We start from the raw sequence: 24,886 nt of genomic DNA on the forward strand, positions 1-24,886 counted from the left end.
TCGGGTCCAGCCCAGTGCAGGGCTCCCACTCCTGATTGGGACCGAGCTTCTGCCTCCAGCTTCCTCCTTGACTTCTGAATGGTGGGGTCATTTGTCAGTTACAGGGTGGTCCCGCAAACTTTTCATTGAGGAGGAGAAACCGTAATCAGATAGACAGACAATTACAGCTGTGCCAGGATTGCAGCGTGCGTCAGGCTACTACTAGTCTGTTCCAAGGAGGGAATTGCACACGACATATTCAGCTGATGTGCTTTCTAACGTTATCAAACAGAACTGTGGCAAATGACGACTCTTTACGAAATTTTTCACGCTTTCATAGATTTGCTGACTTGTAACTTCGCTTATCAGAAAAGACGAGGTGTTTACTTGAGATATATGTCATCCTCTGTCAACGGACATTGACAGTGAGCGGAAAGCGCCGTTTTCTGCTCTTTTTATATTGACACTTTTCAAAGTCGCTAGCTTGTTTACAGAAGTTTCACGTCTCGCATATCTGAGTTGAGGAGCTGTGCAACAGATGTTTGGGGTCTCAGATGTTGGGTGTCGAAACTAGGGCAGAAGGCGCTGTGGTGCGAGAACTTTTCGGAATTTATGGATCACCGAGAGGGCTCGTAACCCAAGGATGCCATAGAGGGCACCAGCATGACCATGCCCTCTCCGCTTGAGTTTGGCAAAGACTGGACTTGAGGCGCATTTTCTTCTGAATATAAAAGTCATATTATCTGGTTTGCATTTCACTGATCCGAAGCCATGGCTTCCGAGGTGGTGTGTGGATTGATCTTCAGATTGCTTCTTCCAGTGTGTCTTGCAGCAGGTAAGTTACCTCGTAGACAGGCAACGCTGCCTTGCAGGCACATTTACAGACCGTTATGTGCCGTTACATTTTATTGTGATGAAAAAGTGTTGTTAATGAGGAAAAAGTGAATAACATTATTGAAATTCCGTTTAAAAGTTTTTTTTTGCAGAAGATAGCTATATTTTGAATGTCTTATAATATGGTTGCGAAGATTTAACTTTATAATAGCAGGTCTACAGTGTGTATTAATTATTAAACATTTAAGATGATAGCGAAAGGATTATAATTATTATTTCTATTATAAGTAGTATTATTATTATTATTATTATTATTATTATGCATACTTTTTGTGACATTACATCTTATGACATTATGCAAAAACCATTGAAGCTTAGGTAGATTACCTTAATGTTGCCATCACCTTTTCTATAGGATTCAAATATTCTGTGAAAATCTGTAACGATTATAAAATAGTAGTCCAACTCGTTCTGAATTTACATGTTATTGACTGTGCTTGAAATGCAATGAAAGCTTACTGTAATTCTAGTTTACTTTCGTTTTTTATACCTATTTTCGTCAAAACATTCTCCATTCTTTAATCTCCAAAATTCTCAATACAGTTACTCAAGTTGTATAACATATTTGATTAGAAGGCTATATATAAATACAGTATACAGGCCTTTGGATAAAAATTACTTTCCAATGATCTGCTACAGATTTTGTGACTGCATTTCAGGTCAGTAGATGTCAAGCCAATAACTAATAAGAACGATCAGATATAATGTTGTTACTGGCAGTAATGTAAACTGAAATACAATAACTCTGTTCAAGAACTTTTCCATGTGTTAAGATGTACTTATTGGACATTAAAATGAGGTTTGGTCTGTGCCCTTGAGGTGAGGTTCTCCAGAAGCTTCTATATGGCAATGGGGCCTGTGACTAAGACAGCCTCATACCAACCCACCCCCCTCCACATCCACCATCCCACCCCCCAAAATGTGTTCATTGCCTACTCTTAGTTGTTTGCTGTTCTACACACAAATGCTTCAGTGTCGGTAACCTGTCTCCCGTACACAAACAGCACGGAGCGCCCTCTCTCTCTCTCTCTCTCTTTCTCTCTCTCTCTCCATCTCTGCCTCTCTGGCGGTTTGGAGCCAACAGAGCACATCCTTCTAGTTAGTCACCAGACTTGACATTGGGCCTCAGCACGTGTAGAAATGGGGAGTGTGTGTGTGTGTGTGTGTGTGTGTGTGTGTGTGTGTGTGTGTGTGAGGGGGGGGGGGGGGGGGGGACACAAGGCAGTGCAGTATGAGGACTGTTTATTTGATTACTCCTGATTAAGTAGACCCAGCGCCAGACTGCGCACACAGCGTTGGTTGGCCTTGCTCTGTTTTCCCTTCACTTCCCCTCCTTTCCCTTCTCATCTCCGGGGCCAACAGGTGGGTGTACAGTATGTGCTGGTCAACACACAGACAGGCTATGAGGGGTTTTAAAACAGGGAAGAAGAAAAAGAGGTGTAAAAGAGTCAGACAGATCTTTGGTCAGATTTGCTGGTATAGAATTCCCTTTGTGATACTGTTATGATGATGAGGATGGTGATGATGATGACGATGTGTGTCTGTGGAAGAGCTGTCATTTGGATGCAAGGCTTGTGGGAATGTGAGTAGAGTATGGGAGTGGTGAAGTGTGAGGATTCTCAGCACAGAATACTTTTTTTTCATCCCCTTCTTTCTGAGGCGGGGAGGAGTGCACCACAGGTATCTCATCCAAATGCTCTGAATAGATTCCCTGCGTGTCCAAGTGCCATGCTCAAATTGAAAAGGTAATTTGAAGGAGATGGTTAGCTGAATGAGGCCAGCGGGAGGCAGCGCTCACTATTATCCCTGGCAGACTAAAAAACTTAAACAAACTCAAGGTCAAAATGTACACAGATTAATCATTCAACCAAAAACCCTGTTCCTGTAAACCAGTGGTCTCAATATTTAGAAATACGATGCCCCAGCGCTACAGTTTGGGATTTTTCTCAAACTGCGGTCACCATCTTCAAGAGGAGAAATCAGATAGGGGAGATATACTTTCTCCTGGTAATTTTTTTTGGTGCGTGTAAAACTGCTTGACTAAGTTGCCATTGTTCAGATCTAATGCCTTAATTGCCCCCCATCAACATGACCATAGAGGGGCAGTTAGGGACTCATGGCCTAGAGGAGCAGTTAGGATAAATGCCCCTCTGATGAGGGGTGCACAGGAAGTAATTGTGGTGGAGCAGGAAGACAGAGGTCGTAGCACACCTGCTGGGATTTCAATATCGGCAGGACTGCTAGGCTAAAGCCAACTACAGAAAGAAAAAACATTTGAACACTCTTTTACTCCTAAAAAACGACCAACATGACGTGGATGGCTTGAAACTTGACCAGAAACATGGCAAGATTCAATATAGAATATCCACACAAAAACAGTTTGGAACACTATATCGACCATTTGTCATAATAGTAACATAATCATATTATAACTATGTTATGGCAGAAACATACAAAAGAGCACAGCATTGTCAATTTCATGATGAGTGGGTTCATTCTTTTTGAAAGTGCTGCACTACCTTTTAAACTTGTAGCAGCATTTTCAAGAAAGCTGTTATTTATTACTTATAGGAATGCAGAGTACGTTGTCTGTTTTCAAAAAGTGACTGTCTCTACTCAAAATGTCTGATTCACATCATGAATAGCATTATAGACATAAGCATTTTGTGTATGTCAACCAATATAATCTAGTTGAGAATAATTCCTATTCTCAACACCACTGTGCCCCCAAGACAGAAAATGCCATCTCCGATGCATCTGTTCTATTTTACTTAGTAGAAATGGATTACATGACTGAGGGCTGAACTTTGTCCAGCAATTAGACCTCTAAACGTTATTGACATTAATATAATTCACTCATAAAGGGGTGATTGTTGCATTTTGGCAGCAGTGTGTGATCTGTTTTTTCCCGTCCTTTCGTCAAGTTCCCACTCTCCTTTTCTGCTCTCCTCACCACTCTATGAATATCAGATGTAAACGCTGAGCGTTTCTGCGTCCTTTAAACTACTGTTTCGATTGGGGTGGGCTTTCACCAGAGGCTTTTTTTCCAGAGTGACAGAAGATGAGCTTTGAAACTCGTCTCTTCACAGATACTGTTTGCCATCCTCAACGTGCAGTTGTCATGACTCATGCACTGACTCATTATCTGAAAGTCCTGTTTACATAGATTCTCTTGGGCTGGACTGCTAAAGCCTCCTACTGTTGTCAAAGTAGTTGAAGAGAATTTTCTCACACACCACAAACAGTCGATTCTTTTTTGTCTCTGAAGAGGACAGTGTCTGTTTATCTCTTTAGAGATAAAAATAGAGGTCGCAGGAAATTATTTGCTTGTTCAAAGGAGAAGATGGCATCTCCAAAGAGTTTTTCTTTATGTAATACAATGGGCAATTGATTACAAAAAACTGTTGCTAAACCCACAAGTGGCTTTCAGAAATATACTGGCAGGATTTGCAGTGAAAAGTGCAGTGAGATGGTATGAAGTTAAGTCAACATGTTTGTTCGTTTTGTGAGATGTCTTGTGAGATTACCCTCGAGTGATTCTAATAAGATCTACTGCACTGACGTAAAGTTCCCAAAATCATAATGTGGGCTTGATACAATCACTACATCGGATTACCTTCAGTACAATCTATGACATTTTATCAGAGCACCTCCATAACCGAAAAAGCATTAACAGATCAACACAACACAAGCGTGTGCACTCCAAAGGAAGCAAAATAAATTAGAAATAGAGAGGAAGGATGTCTGGCTTAATCCCAAGGAAATGTTCCTTTTCAAACAACATTACCTTTGCAAACCTTTTAACCTTTCCAATTCGGATGCGAAAGGTTTTTTAGTTTTATGTTGTTTGGACTTTGACTTAAGGGTCTCTTGGTTATTTTTCGCTTCGGGATAAACATTTTGTTTGTGAAGCTACAGGATGTATACTAGGGACGATAAACTTTACTTAGAGAGAGGCGCTGTGAATAGGGGGGCCATGCATCAGCAGCAAGCGCCAGCCTGTGTTTGTGCAGGGCAGCTTTGATGTGGAAAGGCCAAGTCACTTAAAGTTGATCGGCACCCCTGCTCCCCTGCCTTATCACGGAAAACTCGTCGACTTGAGAGCAGTGTCGGCTCTGGTAAATATTTGTGCCCGCTACTGCCTCTTTGCGTGGCATCCTTCCACATCCCCTGATTAAACCATGGAGATGAGCATTTAAATGAGCCAGCATTCGTGCGCCATGCTTCCTTTTTCTTTCCTTGAACTGGCAGACGCCAAGATTGAGTCGCGTTGAGAGGTCGAACCAGGACTTCTTTCGGAGTCTCTCCCTGACGCGGGACTCAAACAAACAGACAGGGTGTTTTTGTAATTGCAATTTAATGACGCTACTTTCAGTTCTTTCTGAAACAGCTATTACGTTTCCTTTGCTCACCCAGCACAGAGGAACCACCATTCCATAACCATCCCTGCCCAGTGGGTTTAAAAACCCAGCCCACCTGGGTTTTTTAACGACCTTGAGCATCTGTGCATGTTGTTGTGCTCTGGCTCCATTAGTCACACAGTACACCAAATGGCCCATGACAGTAGTTCAAGTAGAATAAGGTTGGAGGGTGGGGGTCGGTGTTGGTGGGGGTGGTGGGGCGGGGGTGTGGTGGTGGTGAAGTGGGGTGGGATGCGGGGTTGGGTTTGGGGGCTTCTCACGTGGCACTTTTTCACGGTCAGAGGTCATGGCTTTGAGGTCTCGTGTCACAAATGTTTTGGTCGAGTCATGGTTTAGGCAATGGGGACATGTTTATATATGAGCGATGGAGACGGTGGGCGGGGGCATTCAAGTAAGGATGGTGTAATTAAAACCCCACATGCTGAACTCATTTCAGTCATCAGCAGTCGTCTGCTCATTCCATTGTCCACGGTGTTCCTGAAAGCCTATGATTGGTCTATCTGTGTTGACATGGGGTGTTAGGGGCCGGCCTACACCCCAACAAATCTCGGTTACACCCCCCATCCTGTGCATGGCTTTTTTTTTTTACAGAAGCAGGCTAATTAAACATCAAGCCCAGTGCCACCCAATTATCAATTTGGCTTAGTCAGTATTCTGAGGTAAGACTTCTCACCACAATGCCCCATTTAGGACCAGTCTGCTGTCTGAATCTTTTGTACCTCCTTGGCCACCATCACGGTCTTTGAGCATACGAACACATACTGAGGGGAAAAGAGAGAATGAGTTGACCCTGTGAACCAGACTGAATGTGTCATTTGAGGCATGATTCACACTCCTGAATAAGGGCTGACTTCAAAGCTTCAAAGCTACAAAAAAAGTGCCTGTACAGCCACAGAGGAAAACTCATGTTTAGCTTCTTTTTGTTAAGTTACATAAAGCAATTTATTTTCTCTCTTGGCGACTTATTAGGGGACAACTGAACTATATGCTGGTTTGGCCAAACACTGTATCATTTGATAAAAAGATACAACCATTTTCTTTAAAAAAAGACTCAGAAGTATGGCATTGTTAGTTGCATGGAAATCCCCAAACCCAAGTACAGTTCTCATTAAAATGTATCAAACATGATCTCAGAACAGGTATCAGTTTCTCCAGACCATAGCTATGCTTTGTATGACTCCCCTGTAGAATTATGGGCAAATACATCTCTGATGAAAACCAAGAATTGTCCATGAAAGCGACTATAAAACACATATTTATTTAGACGAACGTGAGGTTTGATCTGCCGTGCCTTCCTCTGGGGTGTTACTCTCTCTCTGCCCCTCAGCCTCATAGACGCACCATTCATCCAGTTTTATCTTAACCGTTTCCTGTGTGTAATCTGACAGCTAGGCCACTGAAATACACTCTGACACCTGAAAGGACCCTTTTGTGCAGGGTCCCCTAACCACACTAAATCCAAGCAGGGTTTTTTCTCCACCCCCCCCACCCCACTTTAGCAATTAAAGGGAGACTACAAGAAACAGGCCAACTGTATATCTCCCCTCACAAAGTGTGTGTTCAATCTAGTCAAAAATATTTGAAAAGAAAATAGACTTTGTACATCTCAAACACAACATTTTCAAAGCAATTATTTGCACACACATGTAATACTGTAGAGGGTATCCTCTTCTGGTTAAGGTGCCTGCATGTTATAACTTTTTTCTTTCTTCAGGGCAGACTGGCAAACTGATATATTTTTGGATGTTATAAAATGTATTCCTATGTGGAATCCACAGGAAAACGGAGCTTTTGCCTCACCAGGTGTTAGTGGTTTGCTTCAACCACTGTTTTGCCTGCGCAGCGCGGGCTGTCAGCGAATAGCCAATGCTCGCTAACATAGGCAGCTGCATACCTGGTTTGTTTGTCAGCAATGTTGACGGACATGTTGATGCTGAAGGTCAACCATAAAGAGGAGGTGTTACTATGGTGATCCTGCAAGATATACTGCATGAAGCCATTGGTTGTGATACTCGCTAGTTAGAGATTAAATTTGTCCTGCGTGACTGGAATCCTCCATATCTTTGTGCATGTATGCCATTTAAGGGCCAGGATGACCTCAATCGTGCCTTAATGTTTTTTCACTCTGGACAGCTTAGTTCTCACCCTCAGAAAGAATTACAGAAAAAGTATGTGTGGCTCACATTACTTTTCTATTCAAACTTATTTTATATAATCATATTGTATACTCTCATTATATACCTTTTCCTACTTATTTACAGGGTCCGATTAAGAACACTAAGGGCACTGAGGCTACACCTATTCCAAGGGCCCCCTCAAAATTATGCAACATTCTCAGGCCATCTAGGAAATGTACCAATTCGCAACCAAGATGAAATGCTACATCATAACCACAATTATTTTTAAACCTGAGGCAAGGTTAAAATCCAGGCCAAGTGTACAGAAAACCATGGCACAACCATCACATAAAGCAGTCAACATTATGCAACACAAATCAAATGCTTCATCCACAGAACACAGAACAGACACACGTTCTGGTACAGAAGCTTCGTCTATTCCTTGACAATTCAGCTACACAAATTGTTAATAACTAGTTGAGAGAAAAATTAAATCAGTCCAATCAGAAATTAAATCAGCCCAATCAGCGTCTTATTATCAACCTACCAACTTACTGGCAGTGGCTACGATTCTACTTAGGAGTAGTTTTAAGTAAACGGGCTGGTCATCTGAAGCAGTAGGCTCAGCTAGTGCCTTGATGAGCTGCAGTGCTGTCGTTAGACATCATCTCTTTTTCCTTCCGGAACTGCTTGCAAGGTTGGTTGATGCACATTTTTGCCATTAGCCTTTCATAAAGTCTGCACACTTGTTGCAATGGCTCTTTTAAGATTTTTTTAGTTGCTGGTATTAAAACTATCGAACATTTGTAAATACCATAGATATATTAAACACTTGGGGCCTGATTTACTAACAGGATTGCGCCCATTTCTGGCGTAAAATAGCGGTCGTAAACATAAAACGGTATTTACTAAGGGGGCGCATTTGAGTAGAGTCGCATATTAACGCTTTGAGGGTGTGTACCTGCCAACAGGTGGGATGGCACGGAGACGTGGGTGGTAAAGTAGGTGTGAAGCGCTCTTTAATGGGAGGAGTGCGCCTAATGATGTATTGTGTGGAATTTACTAAACTGCCTGGCGAGCGCACGTCTATGATTTGCACGCTAATTCTCCGCCTCATAAAAGCACGTCTTAACCAGGAAGCGCATTACAATTGAGTCTGAAAACATTGATATGGCAGCAGTGATAATAGCAAGGCGAAGAAAGAAGACAGAGACAGCACACAGAAATATTTTTTTCAACTCGTATAACACATTTTCAGTTAAGCGAACCACAAATCATTAGACGGTACAGGTTAACCAGCCACGCAATACTTCAATCACTGAACCAGATCAGAGACGACATCGAACCCTCCAACACATTCCATTCAATCAGTTGGTAAACTCTGGACAATTGCAAATATTGGCATCGGATCATTTCAAACGTTTATTAATTTATTAATAGCATCAGTTGGTATATCTCAGCCTTCACTCAGCCAAATATTCACCCAGGTACTCGACGCATTGCTACGGGGCACTGGTCAATATACATTTCCCCACGACGATATCTGAAATTAAACTTTCCGAACGTAATTGAAGCCATTCATCGCACCCACATGCAAACAGCCCCATCTTCAATCCACGAACACGTTTAACGAAACAGAAAGCACACATATTCAATGAATGTCCAGGTCATATGTGATGCCAACATGACCATTACTTACATGGTAGTGGTCTGTCTATGACAGTTTTATCTTCCGGAATAGTGCCATCTATCCATGATTGAGCAACAGTGATTTTGGAGAGGCCATGTACTTGGTAAATGTATTTGTTTCAGTGGGGATATATTGTAGTGAACCCATGTCCCTTGTAGAACGTATTAATCTCGCCATGTACACATCTATATTGTTTTAATAGACAGTTTATGCATTAATGCCACCAATAGCATATTATTTATAATCGTGTTCTTTTCAACATCTCGCTGTAGGTGATGGCGGGCAAAACAACAATATAACCCATTGAATCAGTTTCAGTGATTGAGCGAATGTGAACCAATCAGTGGTGGTCCGTCAGGGCCTTCAAGGCCTTCTCTGCTGGCCTAAACATCATCAGAAAATAAATGTAATAAATACATTTAATTTTAATATTTTCTTTTCATAAATATGTATTCAATTATTCCTCATAGTCCATTATCTTCATTTCATAGCTTCCAGCGTTGTTCATTTATGTTAGAGCTTTCATCCAATCATATTTCAGCTATCATGTGTTGCCACGCTCCGAGAAACCTTCCCCGAGAACAGAATTCTTCCCTGAGGCCTTCAGAATTCACATTGAAGGCCCGTGTACATCTGATTGGTTTTCACAACTGGCTGTTTCAGTTCATTTAAGTTGAATGAACTGAAACAGACAGTTGTGACAACCAATCAGATTTCGAGTTGGCGACACTGGGCCTTCTAGAAGGCCCGGAATATTTCTTTCCTCGCGTTGAACGTGACACGTAAACGTCCTTCGATTGGATACTGAGGCAGACCGGTGCAGTGCTTCAGTGCTCAGTTTAGCTGGCTAATGCGAAAACGGAAAACGACGTACATCGGTTTCAATGCTTATTATGCTAGTTGTTTCAATTGGTAAGACTAAATATAATTACATTAACCAACTCAAATAAACTAGTTTACACCAACTTGATAATTCCAGTTTTTGATACAATTACAACGCCATTTTCAAGACGGAACTTTCAAGGAAAACTGGATATCGTGAGGAGGGGAAGTTTAATGAAACTGCTTTGCAGGTGGGACAATGCGATGTTTAGTGGACAAACTTGTTTAAGCTCTCATAGGCTACTTTCGGTAGACTTAATAAAACTTTGTAGACTAATCCCTGAAAATCGCCTTTTATTTTTAAGTTGTGACAGTAATATCCAAGCGATCATATAACTGAGAGTTTACTACTCTCAATGTATTGTTAATACGGGTGTATTGATTTTAAATGCTCCGGAAATATTAATAAAGTCTGTTGTACTCGACTATGTTAAGGTGATGCAATGCTCACTTATACTGCCTTTCTGTATAAATATAATGGTTCGAGAGCCATGGCGTCATAATGATAGTATTAGGAGGTGGATTCACTCAGTTTAACATCGTGTAGGACATCGCTGAAGGCCCAGTCGTGAAATGCACGGTCCGCCACTGGAACCAATATATCTTTCTCCTCTTCGCTGAACCTTAGTTTTTTCTTCCTCGAATCTCCATGGTGGCAATAACTTGCAAGCAATTTCTCCAGTCTTTTAACGGTGCGCTAAATAATGATTGCCCATGCAGCGCGGATCTGGCTTGATAAATATCACGGAAAATGCGGGGAAACACCGTGCGTTAATGTGCGCCTCGCAAAGGCGCAGATTAAGCTGCGTTCACAAATCAATGTAAGTAAATCAGGCCCTTTAAAGGGCGGAGTAAGCACCCCAGTGCCCAGCGCAGATGTGGTTTGATAAATACCACGGAAAATTGTGCGTTACACTGTGCGTTAATTTGCGAACGCAGATTAAGCAGCGCTCGCATATTAGTAAATCAGGCGGTTGCTTGATTGGTAAAAGAAAAGAGAAAGAAAAGATAAAACTGAATACGTGACAAAAGTTTAACATCAGAACTTTTCAGTTTAGATGTAAAATATGATGTTTTCACAGGCAAATGATTCAGGCCTCCCACAGATGACCATGCGTACCCCGGAAAGGAGTTGGACTTGTTCCTGGTGTGGTTCTGTCAAATCTGGGCCCGATAAGCTGGTCTTGGCACCAGAGGGCCAATAACTGAGTCAGAGAGAGGGAGTAGCTTCATTGTAATGCTCTGAGTCATATGGTCCTGGGGAAAAGCCACAATTTTTGTATTTGTGGGGCTCAACTCGTTACAGGATCCAAGAGTATAGGTGGGAGGGGAGCATACATAGGCAGCTGATGAAAACGTATATCTGTACTATAAGTCGCTTTCAATCGAAGCACCTGCTAAATGAATACACCCTAAAATGTGAAATCATTTGGCACACTTCAGCAGCTTTAAGGTCACCCAGTGGAGTTCTTACCACGTGTTTTTAAAACCGCTCCGATGTCTCAGGTTGAGTTGGTGGCACACCTTGGCAGAATAACCCCTGTGATAGGCCTTTACATTGGAGATATACTACACTGAAGAGTTCCCTTAGCCTCTTCATGTAAGGTCCTTTATTGACTAATTGTTTGTCCTGTCATGGTATTTGTATCGTGACCATCTAAAGAGATTTTGGCCCATTAAAGAAGAGCAATCCAGATTGTAGAAGGACATGTGGATCTATCCCAAACCTGTTGCTTAACAGATATCTTTTCTTCAAACAGAGGAATCATTCATTGCTCCAAACTTGGTCACACCTAACCCAGAGTAAATTACCACAGCCAGCTTTGAAGGTACCCTGTCAAAGAGGTTTGTCCATTTGTGCTAAGGCTGTATTTATGACTTATGACAGAAATCCGATTTCATTAAGATATCTGCCACAAAATATGTCCAGTATGTCACAAGCATGTAACTCACATAGTTCAGTAACACACAAGTATATCACTTTAGCCTGTGTTCATCATCTTGGCTACTTTTATATTAGAGAAACAACATTGGAGAATATTAAACCCTATTTACATCATGCATATGAAATCTCTATTTAATTCCATATAATAGAATACACCAGAAGAGACACTCCTGTAAGTTTGAATGGGTGGTCCGAGCTAAGCCAGACATATTTCTGCTGCCTTATGTGGCAAGGCAACTAGATACTCACAATGTCTAACAAGAGCTCTGTTAACACTTCATAAAGTGAAGTGCTGTGTGTTGCATGTGTTGGAGGTAGCGTTTTTTTCTTAAAGCGGAATATTAAAATAAGACTATATAAAGCGGTTTGCCTCAAGAGAAAATAGGGTTGTAACAACTGATGATTGTGCTGGGGTTAAATTACAAAATGTGTGTGTCTGTGTGTGTCTGTGTGTGTGCGTGCGTGTGTGTGTGGTATGTGTGTCGCATTTTGCGTGTGTTTATGTGTGTCTATTGGGGTTTACAGTCTCTACACACAGAAACACACACTATTTCTGCCTTGTGGTTTCTGTCCTCTCAACCTCCCATAAATTCCCCAGCATCACTGAACTGACACATTAATGTCTTACATTTAGACTCTGTATAAAAATTTGGTATTTTTTTTTGCCTTTTTCATATGTTTTGGATATATATTTGTCTGTGTTGGTATTATTTCAATGTCAACATCAATATTGTTTGGTTTGGGTATTAGAACCGTTATGGTGCCAGGAATTCTAGAACATTCTGTGCCAACAGCTAACCAAATAGACCCTCATTCTACCTGCAGAGGTACAGAAATGGCAAATGGGCTGAAATACTCTCCCATTTAAAGTTAGAGCGAGGGCTTATGCTACTTGTTAATGGCACACCCGCATTTTGGTCCATAGCCCACGACTGTAATGGCTGTCAACTCTTCATAGACACAGAAAGAGCAAGAGGATATGCGATTGTTTATCCTGTTATAGTCATACACATGTAGTATGTCAGTAAGAGGAACTACTGTTTTCTAGAACAGTATACTAACCGGTATGGGGGCAGTTGCTTTCCTGTAATTGTTTGAGCAACATGTTGCGTTATGAGAAATTGTCAGGCCAGCCCGGGCCAACTGGGAGCAATAGAGGCGGTGAGAGTGCGCCCAGCTGTAGGGCTTGTGCTTGCGTTGCAGGTGAGACAGCCAATTTAATTGCGGTAATACATTTCACTGGTCAAAATGGTGGAGTGTAATTTAATCTGATGGCGAACGGCACCCTGAAACTACAGCACGGTTTAATTTCTTTTCAGAATCGCAATCGATCAAGTGCTTTGCTTTGAGCACTCTGCACTGCAAAGCTATGTTTTGGTGGGTGCATAGATGCCAAAGGAGAATTTCAAAACGAGGGCCGGTCGAACAAAAGCTCACTTCACAACAACAACGACAAAAAAAAACCCACACATACGCTCACTCAAAAGAAGTTAGGGTGTGCACAGGGGCCTCTTACGTCTGCCAAGCACCAGGGAACAAATGGTTAGTGGTCCGTCTGTTGTTTCAGAAGGAGAACAGCTTATTTTCATTTCGCTACCAAAAAAAAAGAGAAAAATTCCCTCAGTCACTGACTCATTCAAGGAAAAGGGCAAAGCTGGTCGTCTGGGATGCCAGGGTGGCGTACACACGAACTAGCACGAGAGCAAGGAAGAGAGACTCACACATGTTGCGAGGGGCCATTGTTTCATCCCATATAGACAAAAATTAGCTAAGTGTTGCCAAATGTGTTGAATGAGCCACACGGCAGACAGTTAAATCTGGACTCAAGGCACTGCCAGTCAAACTAAATGGCTCTAAACTGGAGCGCTGTTCTCCTCAGGCACTGTTTGTTTGTGTATACAAGCATCTGTGCCACAAAGGGACTTTTAGGCCAATGGTGCTCAGTATAGTCGGAGCCTTTGCACAGTAAACAGCAGGCCCACTAATGATACACCACTACAGCCTCTTTAGTTTTCTGCCACACTTACTTGCTACAGTTATTTTACACAAAGTTATTCCAATCTTACTACACCTCGAGGCACTGTCAAGCTACCTCCTAACTAGACTGATGTTCTTTTTAAGTAACAGTATTTCTGCAAGTATAATTATCTGCCCGTCTAATTTGGTTCAAGTACAGAATGAATATAGAAGCACATCACTTCACAACACAAGCTAAATTCAGTCCCATAAAGTAAGCAACCTCCATCTCTGCAGCTGTGTCTTCTGTGAGGCTAGCAGTCATTTCATCAGCTCTAATACCTTCAGATTTTTGAAAAAGACGTTTGAATATAAACAGCCGCTTCCCTCGGTCTTCACAACACCTCCGTGGTAGAGAGGAGGAAGAGGGGGAAAAAACATGAATACCTGTAAGGCAAACGTGATAGTAGGACATGCGTCGCAGACGTACTGTTCACACCACCTCGTCTGTCAGTCACGTGTCGTAACACGCCGATACTGTGTCTGAGGGACTGATTGAAGAGAAACTGGCTGTTAGATCAACAGCGACGTTCCCTTCTCCCTCTATTTTCGCCTGGTGAAAGGAGTTAGATTCTGGGATTACTGATGTTTGCTTTGCACCCAGGTGGTGGTAGTCTCCTCACATACCTGTTACAAGAGGGGGCTCTGGACCAGCAAGTTCACCGCAGACATCATTAGTGGAGACAATAACATGTGATTTTTTTTTCAGCACAGTACGTGTTTGAAGTGTAATCTTGAACTTTTGCAATGGTAGGTTTGAGTCAAAACATGTCAACTTAGTCAATAGCACAGTTTGTTTTGCTGTTAGATAATTTGTCACAAATTCAGGATCTGTTCTTCAAAGTTGTTGTTCTCTCTCAGATGGATGTTAATTTAAAGGTCTTGCAGCACCTAACTGAGCTGACTTTGATTGTTTGATTGGATATAAATGGCTTTCTGTTGGTTTGGCTATGCAAGTCATATACTTCATCTGAAAAACAAGGTCTCTAAAAAGCCAGGCAGATAAAAAGTGATTTGCAGTGTATATAATTTGATTGTAACACAGTAATTGTTGGTTGGAAGTGATTGCCCAGAGATTGTGGTCTTCTTAATTAGCCTCTCCAATCTGCAGAACTCGACTCTTGCATCTCAAGCCAGCAGCTGTTTGCAATTGTAGTTGCACTACAGTAGTTGTCCCTGACAGAAGATTAGGTCTTTATTCTGTTTATGACACAACTTATTTTTTTGACTTATATGTGGACTGTATAGTCTTTATAGCATATGTGTGGATATGCATCTGCCTTACACGGTCTATATTAATAATTCTGGTATTATCGGAATGTCCCTTAACTAAGTCATTACAGAGCCACAGTAGGAAAATTGCAACGTTGGAGTTTGAGAGTTTTTATTTTTTTTTGGTCCAACATTTCAGTCATACGTTTTTTAGATAAGCATGAGGTTTTACAACACCCCAGAAGTTTGCAATAAACAAGCACAAACGCTGATCAAGGCCGACAGGTCCTTTCGTAAAAACAGCTGCACTCGTTTATTCTGCGTGCTTTCATTCTGACTGCTTTGGCCCCACTGCCAGCTGACGCTATTGTTAGTTCCAGAACGTTCTGTCATGTGTGACTACTACACTTTTAAAAATATCTTGATCATTAGAGTTTTACTGTATGAGTTAACCTTAAGAACTCTTCCTGTTTATCTCAGCAGATAGGAGAATTCGGTCTGAATCACTGTACAGTTTTTGGACGTACCTCTACCAGATGCAGTTTTATTATTCTTGACGCCTAGACCGATCTGCACCGATTTTATCCAACCCACCATTAAACATACACACACACACACACACACACACACACACACACACACACACACTATTTCTTGTAGTGCACATGATGTTGGCTTGAAACTGTAATTGTTATTTATTTCCTCAAATCCCTCTGTGGTGAAAGGGGATGAAACTGGGATGGAACTGGGATGGAACTTGGTGTTGACGTGTTAACGGTACTCAGCATGTGACCTGACAGCTCTTTGATGATGCATATAACTATGCATCACAATCCCCTTACCCCCCCCCCCCCCCACACACACACACACACACACATACAGATAGTATGCATTCCTCCATGGCAAGGGCAATTACTCCGCTGGCTTGAACCCGCACAGTACATTCAAGGCTAATAAGCTCAAGTGTTTTCAACAAAGCTCAAAGAAAAATAACCTGCCGGCGGTCTTCTCTGGAGCTGGTGTATTTGTCATGGCCCGGGGCCCATCTTTTTACTGCAAACAGTCACGGCTGTCTCGAAGACACGTCTGATTGCAACAGCGGACTGGACCCGACGTTAGCACCCGCGGCCGGTGGTAGGTCACCATGTGGGAAGTGTTAATGGATGGATAATCCCGCTAATGTGGCAGAAACAGTCTCCCCCTCCTAGTTCCAACCAAATAATCCCATCCTACGCCCTGCAATGAAATAATAAAGGAAACCCACCAATTTGGGTAGAGTGCTTTGAAACACGACGCTCTGAAAACATACCTCAAGGACAAAAAAAAGAAACACTCACTTTTCATAATATGATCTAGATCTGTAGACACTGTAGGTTTTGACACTGGATGCATTTTTTGGCTGCGTTTTCCAGTCGCCATCTTGGATTTGCTTTAAATGCAATGCGCCCGTGAAATGCATGCGTGTAAACAGCGCCTCGCTTTAAGTGAAATAAATGAGATGGTTCTCCTGTTATGTCATTGTGTATGTGAATGTTATACAACTCTTCCTCAGTGTCACACAGAATGAAGAGGACGTAATGGTTTACAATCAATTTGAGATCCAAACAAATACTCTCCCCTACTTCAAACAGTGATGGAACTCTTCGAGGTGGTGGTAGGGGCTTAAAAACGGGAGAAAATGGGGTTTTGTGTGCGGTCGGGCCTGGACCACAGGGGAACGGCCGGGGTGCTGCCCACTTTGAGTCGAGGCTGTCTTTAATTTCCAGCCCTCGCAGAGGCCAGGATGTGGCCTGAAATGAGACAAAGCGAGAGGCACACTTCCTCCTTCCTGCTGCTCCTCTGTCTTCATGCAATTAGCATAGCACAGCTTAAGAGAGAGATGGCTTGGGGGTAAAAGGAAGATTTGAAAAAGCGAAAAAAGATTTGTGGAAAGAAAAACAGAGAAAATGTTTTTACGGAAATCTTTTTTTTGTGTTTGTTTGTTTTTTTTCCGTTAACTTTCTGTCAGAGATTGAGGTTTGCTGCTTCCTGACTTTTGAAAAAGAAAACAAGGCATACTGTATGTGTGTGTGTGTGTGTGTGTGTGTGTGTGTGTGTGTGTGTGTGTGTGTGTGTGTGTGTGTATCCGAACAAAAATAATTATCAAAAGTCAGAGCGCCTCAGCTGTAGCTGCCAGCTGCCCGTGGCTGCGGACAGAAAAGAGGCCCACGGCATGGCGCTGCGCAGCATGTCGGGTCGGGCTGAGGCGACGTCCCTGTGGCCTGGAGCGGCAGGAAGTGGCGGCTGCGGGCCGAGAGGCCCGTGAAGGGCCTCCATTGACACCGATTGAAACGATAAGGCTCATTTAGCTAAGTGTAATTGGGTGTTTTTGCGTTCAGTTCAGCTGGCCCAAGAGAGGAGGACCGGAGGAGGGATGGAAGGGAAGAGAGAGACAGAGAGAGTGTGTAAACATTCACACACACACACACACACACACAATGTGTGTAGGTTGGAGAATAACCAGCCAACACTTCAGGCAAAATATGCCGCCCCCACGTTCAAATGTTTAAGAGAACAAAATGCCAATGTAGCAATAATTGTCCCCTATTTTTAAAGTGTTAAGAATTAATTTTGCTTTGGCTGCTGTGAACTCTTCAATTATCTTGGAGTAATCCAATTTGCGACCGATTTGGTGTTCAATCCATTCAAACAATCTCCTGACATTGCAAGTTGACACAGAAAACTCCTGTCTCCTAATGTCACGATTCGGCAACGATTTGGGTACAAATGCTAAACATGTTGTGTCAGTAAATGAATCACACATATTGCTGGGATAGCTATTGAAACGTCAAGCTGTGAATATCTCTTAGTAAGACCGATTAAAGTGTAACCCCACCCTAATTATTTCTTTTTTTTTTAGCTGCAAACTGAATTATATGACAGAACTGAGATGAAACACATTAATGCACAAATTCCCATTTTTATAAAAATGTCTGTATTTTATGGGTTGAAAACGGTTCCCTTGAATGGACACCTTCATCCATCAAAATCATCCTGAACCTTGCAAGGCCGATGCTGACATATCTACAACCATTTCGTACTCCCCCCTTCTTTTCAGATCGTTTACATGCTCAAAAAGACACGATTAAACACACTAAAGTGAAAAGCATGGTAGATTCTCTTTTAAGATGCATCAACCACTTCTCTTCTGGTAGTATGGCTGGAAACATTGCTCTGCTCCTGTCAAAATCATTGATTATTCAAGGATTGTGCTCTTAATTTGTGCAAATCTAATTATGGTGCCCCCTAGTGATCTGGCACCCTGGGCAATTGCCCAGTTTGCCCAGCACTTTCACCGGCCCTGAATGTCTGCATTGACACAAACACATGCATATTCTCTTGCAGACAAAGCTGGATAAGCTCAGATACAGACACACAAACATGCATACAAAATTATTACATAAATACATGTATCCCTTTTTAGTCACACAAAACTTTATCTCATTCTATAAAACACACATTTATGCACACACACACACACACACAAGCATAAAGACACAACACACTGATTGAACATTGACAAACACACACAATCTCTCTGTCCCATTTTCTTGAACACACTCACCCCCTGAAACATCTGTTCTATCCAGTCTTCTCCACTTTCTGCTGACACAAACATTTCCTCTCACTTCCGGTTCCTTTCAACAACATTCTCCCATTCCCCCCCCCCCCCATCCACCCACCCACACACTCACTAACACACTTACACACACTCACACTCACACACTTACACACACTCACACTTACACACACTCAGCCTAGCCCCGTATCTCCAGCTGAAGGTTATGCTGTTTGATGGCGATGTCATAACACATATGATTGTCGTCACATTGGGTGGGAAAAGATACAGAAAGGGAGAAGTCTTTCTCCTCTCCTTGGGCCTGAGCAGACTGTTCATGTCACAGTACACCCTGGGAAACGCAGTAGGGGAGTGTCTGTTTATCGGTTGCGGAGCCTGACACTACCGTGAGGTCTCTTCTTAGAAGGTGGAGAGTGTTTCCTGGCTTACCGCACTCCAAATGCCTGAAGTCAGTCAAGGTTGTCATTTGGGAGTGTCTGGGTTTGTTGGTCATCATTCCTGTGACACCAATCATGCTTGTAAGGCAGTCATGCGAGAATAGATGGTTAGGTCTTATTATAGCTGAGATATCTTATTTTCTTCATAATGCTATGCCATTTGACTCGTGTCAATATTCCTGTCATACTGTGTCAATGACCAGATTATTTGTCTGGTGTGTGTGTGTGTGTGTGTGTGTGTGTGTGTGTGTGTGTTTGTGCGTGCGTATGTGTGTGTGTGTGCATGCCTGTGTGTGTGTGTTTTAATCGTTAAAGATCATGTCGGATGAAATGTAATCGGAAAACAAACTATGTACCTGTTGAATTGTCCTCAACACTTGTTGGAAAACTTTGGAACTTTGTAGCTTTGTCTTTGAACAGTGTCTTTGTCGTATTCTTTCCTCTTCCAAGAGTTCTTCTGTAATGTTATGTAACTAAAATTAGTCATCTTACAACTCATGATGTAATTCTACATCCACGCAGAACATGCACATGTAATCTGACAGATAACATGCGAAGGGTGAGGAATTATTGCACAGCTTCCCAGCTGTCTCAATAACACAAGTACCCGCTGCACACACAAAGAGATAACAAAACCTCTTACGGTTACAGGCCAGACACGGCAAGACTCTCACAGAAATGCACCCTGCGCAGAAATATGAACCAAACCAATCAGTGTCCCATCATAATATTTAGCCATGGATTTGATTCACGCCTCAGAGATTAGCCCATAATACAGGAACTCATTCATTTATAGAACCTCTACAAACACGACAAGTCTGAAGTTAACGCTGCACAGTCCTCTCACCCCACCCCTGACCAATGCACTCTCCTCCTCCACCTCCACCTCCTCCTCCTCCTACTCCTACTCCTCCTTCTGAGCATACATGAAATCTTCAAACAACACGTTGCTTTGCCATAGTTTTTCAATGATGTCATGTTAAGAGTGTGGACAAGTGGGCCTCTTTAGTTTTAATGCGGGTGCCTGTGTGTGACATACTGTACGTCTCATAAACACGTAGGACGAGTGTAGAGCTGCGCGCTGCATGGGCTTTTTTCGCATGGAGCTGCGGGGATTTTCTTCCCTCTAATGGAAGGCCCAGCTCTTTGGCTTGGATGCCTGAATGCAACAGCATCACTCAGCATTATCTAAATATGCAATCTCTGTGTGTTTTTTGGCCCAGGGCAGGCAGTATGTGTGTTGGGTGTGGTGGGGGGGGGGGGGGGGGGATTTGGCACGGATGCACGAGGAGATCTGTTTGCCGCTGGTGCTGATGTCAAACAGTGTTGGAACACGGGAAGCGCATCTCTCACCTAAGGCTTCCACAAGTGGGATTTCTCGTGTGTGTGTGTTCTCACTCATCTTACCTCCGCCTCTGTCCTCCTAGCACAGCATTAAGCTCTTCTCCCCTCCTTCCATGACTTTTCATATATTCAATTCAATTTAAAGATGCTTTATTGGTATGACTCTTATAGATGCTTTATTAGTATGACTCTTGGGACCAGGGATGCAACTGCCCAGTGTCAGGGGGGTATGCAGCAACAATTTTGGCGCCCCCCCCCCCCCCCCCCTTTTTTTTTTGCTTTATCCATCTTCCATCCAACCAACTCACTACTCGTAGCCTAGTTCTAACTGCTTGTGTGTTCAGCGGTCACGGTGCTCACGCTCCCTCTTCTATGTCAAAATTCTATTATGGAATCTTAAGAGATGAGGCGCCAACTCTAGCCTCTTTAGTCCTCTAAAATGTTATATAACATTAAGGAAATGCAGAAATGATTTAGAAACGCACAACAGTAGCTACATATAGAAAATACCCCAAACATTTTAATATTATTTTTTTTTTACCATCGCTTTGGCGCCTCCATGGGTGCGGCGCCCCTATGCGCCGCATAGAGCGCATACCCACTTTTTGCGCCCCTGCTTGGGACAGTGCTGCCAAAGCCAGTATTCCGTAACACAATATTCTCAGATATCGACTGGCCAGTCCAGACCAGAGCCAGCCCAGATTGAGTTGCAAAGTTTCTCCCCATCTTCTCATGACCTGATTCTCTGGCCTTGATGTGGCCTTGATCTGGCATATATTAGCTACATCAAGTGCAGATCTCTCTCAGAGTCAGCTGCAATCAGATCTACCCCCCCCCCCCCCCCCCCATATAAAATAACCCCCCCCCCCTATTTTGCCAATTTCGTCTGGCGTAATTGATGGCTCTTATCTCTCCGCTGTGATTTATATTAATTTTGTGTTTTGCCTGCAGGTAGAGATCTCCTGATTGATTTGTGTCCTATTTGCCTTTTTGTCCCCTCTCTGTCTGTCTCTCTGTCCTCCTCATCAGCATGTCTGTTCCGGTACAACTGTCTGTCTCTCATCTACCTCATATACCTCCTGCTCATCCCACTTTTCGCCGAGCCAACAAAGACAACGATGCAAGGTAAAGCACAGAGATTTACTTGTTGTTTTTATCATATATGTTCACAAATATGGACAATGATGTCCCAAATCTCCCTTTGTGTGGGGCGTGGAAGTGACTAATACACATTCTGAACAACTGAGTCAAAGATGTTTGTGATCTTTCGTGAGTCACCGCGGCTGTTTTCTGGTGTGGCCTAATGATAGTTCCTGTCAAACCTCCCAAAGTCAGTGATGCACTTTTTTTATCTTCACCCGAGAAACGAGGCGAAAAATGCTTGTGACCCTCATGCACATTTTATTTTCACCATTGCACCATAATTTATTTTGAAGTCAAGGTGTTTAACATTGCCCCCACTTAAACTGTTGTGTTTCCAGTAAACTACCTCAGAGTTTGGGCCGCTAAACTGAAGCCGTCAAGACCCAGACAATAGCTAATGTGATTTACTGCATGCAGAAAGAACCCCTCAGAGGGTCGAAACGCACCGTCAAGACATTACCATCTTTGGACAATTTAACTACAGACTTGCCAGAAAGAAAAATCTGCAACATAAAAACGCACATTACACTTCAGTTGTTGCGTGCTGAGTGTATATACAGTATGTGGCCATGAGTTAAGGTTTGTAAAACCTTTGTGAAAAAATGGTGGTGTGTGTTAGCCAGGCAGTGATATCACCACTTGATCTTTGATCTAGAATGAAACAGGTAGAATGGGAGTAAGATGAAGCTAGCCAGTCTACCCCAGGGGTCACCAGATCACCATTCTAAGCCCTTGAACTTCTGGCCAATGTTGCATGAACAACAATTTGTTAAATTAATAACCCATACATTTCTGTAAGGAATTTTAAACAGTTCAACAACGCCTGTGTTTAAAAAGCAGATCCCTCTACGTTTTGGGTTTGCAATCCCTCCTCTCCTTTATCCAGGCGACTATTTCGTGGCAGCATGGTTTGCTAGTTATCTTGAGAATAACACTCCCTCTTTCACTTCTTACATCTGGTCTTCTTTACTCTCCCTCGTCCACCTGACACAACAAGCTGTGTTTTTGCTCATGTGTGTTTGCCTTCTCAACATGAGAGCCCATAAAGAAAGGCCAGATGAAGTCAGGGTGCTATTCTCATGGTCCTTCAGCACGTCCAGACGGTTGATCAGGGGGTCGAAGCAGACTTTTACGTTGAAATGTACATTTTTGTAGTAAAATAGTTACACATAAAAGCAGTTTGGGTATTAACAAATGGTCGGCGACCCCAGAGGAGGCCATTTCCTCTGTTTGAAAACCACAGGGTTTTGTGATAAAAAGAAAACACGTCCCACACTGTCACGACTTCCCATAAATAAAATTATGGGTAGTTTCCCCTGTTTGATCTTCGAGGGTCATTCACAATGACTGGCATTTGGTGCACTGCTGCATGACCTTTCACTGGCATCCTCCACAGGAACCTCTGACAGAGTCCCATCTGTCCCATTTACTTCCTGAGGCCAGTTCCAAGACGACCCATTTACTTCCTGAGGCCAGTTCCAAGACGACCCATTTACTTCCTGAGGCCAGTTCCAAGACGACCCATTTACTTCCTGAGGCCAGTTCCAAGACGACCCATTTACTTCCTGAGGCCAGTTCGAAGCTGACACATTCGGTTCCTGAGGCCAGTTACAAGCCGACCCATTTAGTTCCTGAAGCCACTGTGGTTGTAATCCTCCATGTCCTTACTGACAGTTGATACAGTGATGAGGTCACATAGCTGGAGCTGTACCGAATCTCAGTCATTGTTTATTTAGCCGGTGGAGTGACATCTCTTTGAGGGGGACACACTCAGGAGTGACAGGCCTTGACTCTCGGGCGGGTATTCCTCTTCTCACCTTTTTAAAAATCAGTCTTTGACATACTTTTTCATGGCGTGTGAGAACTTGCTGCACGTGTGTTTACCTGCCTTGTCTGTCGACAGGTGAGGATTCTCTAGCCCTAGGGGAACAATAAGGAGCTATCCCAGAGACAAGGCAACAGTACGTCTCTGGCTCAGGTCTGGTATGGATTAGCCGGTTGCCCCCCGGCTCAGGGCCATATCTGACCCACAGTCGTTCCAGAGATCACTGTCATCTTGGGCGACTCTGTGATAATCAGCAATCTTGCGTAGGAGTGGAGAAGTGCTGTCGATGTCAGTTACATGACACATGAACGCGAGGACGACTCTTCACATGTCATCTTGTTGATGTTATGAACTTCTGCTTTGTAACACACACTGCACTGAGTCAAACGGAATGCACCTACTGAGATATTTTAGTGTCACGCGTGTGATCTCAACCATGTTCTCCTTCAGCTGAACGAGTAAAACACACTGCTGGAGACTCCAAAGTTCTTCGAAAAATAATATATAAAAATCGGTCTGTTAAATCTCTACAAGTAAATGCAAATATCAGATGTGGCCTCACAATATAACAGGGACTAAAACAGTGCACTCGAATAAGAGAGAGAGTAGGACCCCCTCAACATGAATCCCATTGACATGTGTATGAACCCAGCGCAGTGGGCCCAGTGGGCTTGGGGTTTATGGGTCAGGAGTGCACCTTGCAGGCTGGGAGCAGCTGACAGCAGCTGGAATGGACAGACTGAGGCGTCCCCCCGCCAACCCTGCTCTCTATCTCTCTCTCTCTCTCTTTCGCTCTCTCTCTCTCTCTCTCGCTCTCTCTCTCTCTCTATCTCCCTCTCTCTCTCTCCGGCAGCAGCTGTTCGCCTCTCTCCTCCTCTTCCTCCCACCAGACTTTTGTCATTTTGTGTCTTCCAAGAGGGAATTAACGAGAGCATTATTCAATAAAGACCCAGAGGACCCCCCTGGCCAGAGAGATACAATAACAGGAACAATGTAGGTGGGATGGCAGGGCCAGTGGCTGGGGTCTACTGTACTCTGTGTTACGGGTAGTCTCTCCTGACTGTCATTTTTATCGCGCCGATAACAATTAGCTATTGTTTCGGTTCTGCAAAAACAGCACTGGACATGCAATGTGTTTTTCGTCGTCTACAAAGCTGGGAGAGAAAGAGCCTGACAGTGTCTTCTAGCAGTGGGTGTATCGCACACTTTACATTTTGAAGGAGTGAATCTCAAACTTGTGAAGAATTTACCAGCAATCTATTTGCTTGTTTAAGAGCTGTGCAATATGAAGAATGCGTTTGAAGAATTTATGTTCCTCACATTCGCCCTGTTCTGTGATACTCTGGCATTTGGTAGGTAGAC

General features: G+C 43.1%; 1 protein-coding gene across 1 annotated transcript in view; it reads left to right on the top strand.

Annotated features, from left to right (window-relative positions):
* Positions 1–750: 750 nt before the first annotated feature.
* The window catches only part of LOC308378480 (piezo-type mechanosensitive ion channel component 2-like), a gene marked incomplete at its 5' end in the record, with an annotated part of 111,520 nt that continues 87,384 nt past the window's right edge, over positions 751–24,886 (top strand). The window contains 2 exons of the mRNA XM_080855416.1: positions 751–814; positions 21,586–21,681. Coding sequence (XP_080711542.1) covers positions 751–814; positions 21,586–21,681 — 160 coding nt within the window. The remainder of the gene's footprint in view (positions 815–21,585; positions 21,682–24,886) is intronic.

The sequence above is a fragment of the Sprattus sprattus genome, assembly GCF_963457725.1.
Source record: "Sprattus sprattus genome assembly, chromosome: 17".
NCBI lineage: Eukaryota > Metazoa > Chordata > Actinopteri > Clupeiformes > Clupeidae > Sprattus > Sprattus sprattus.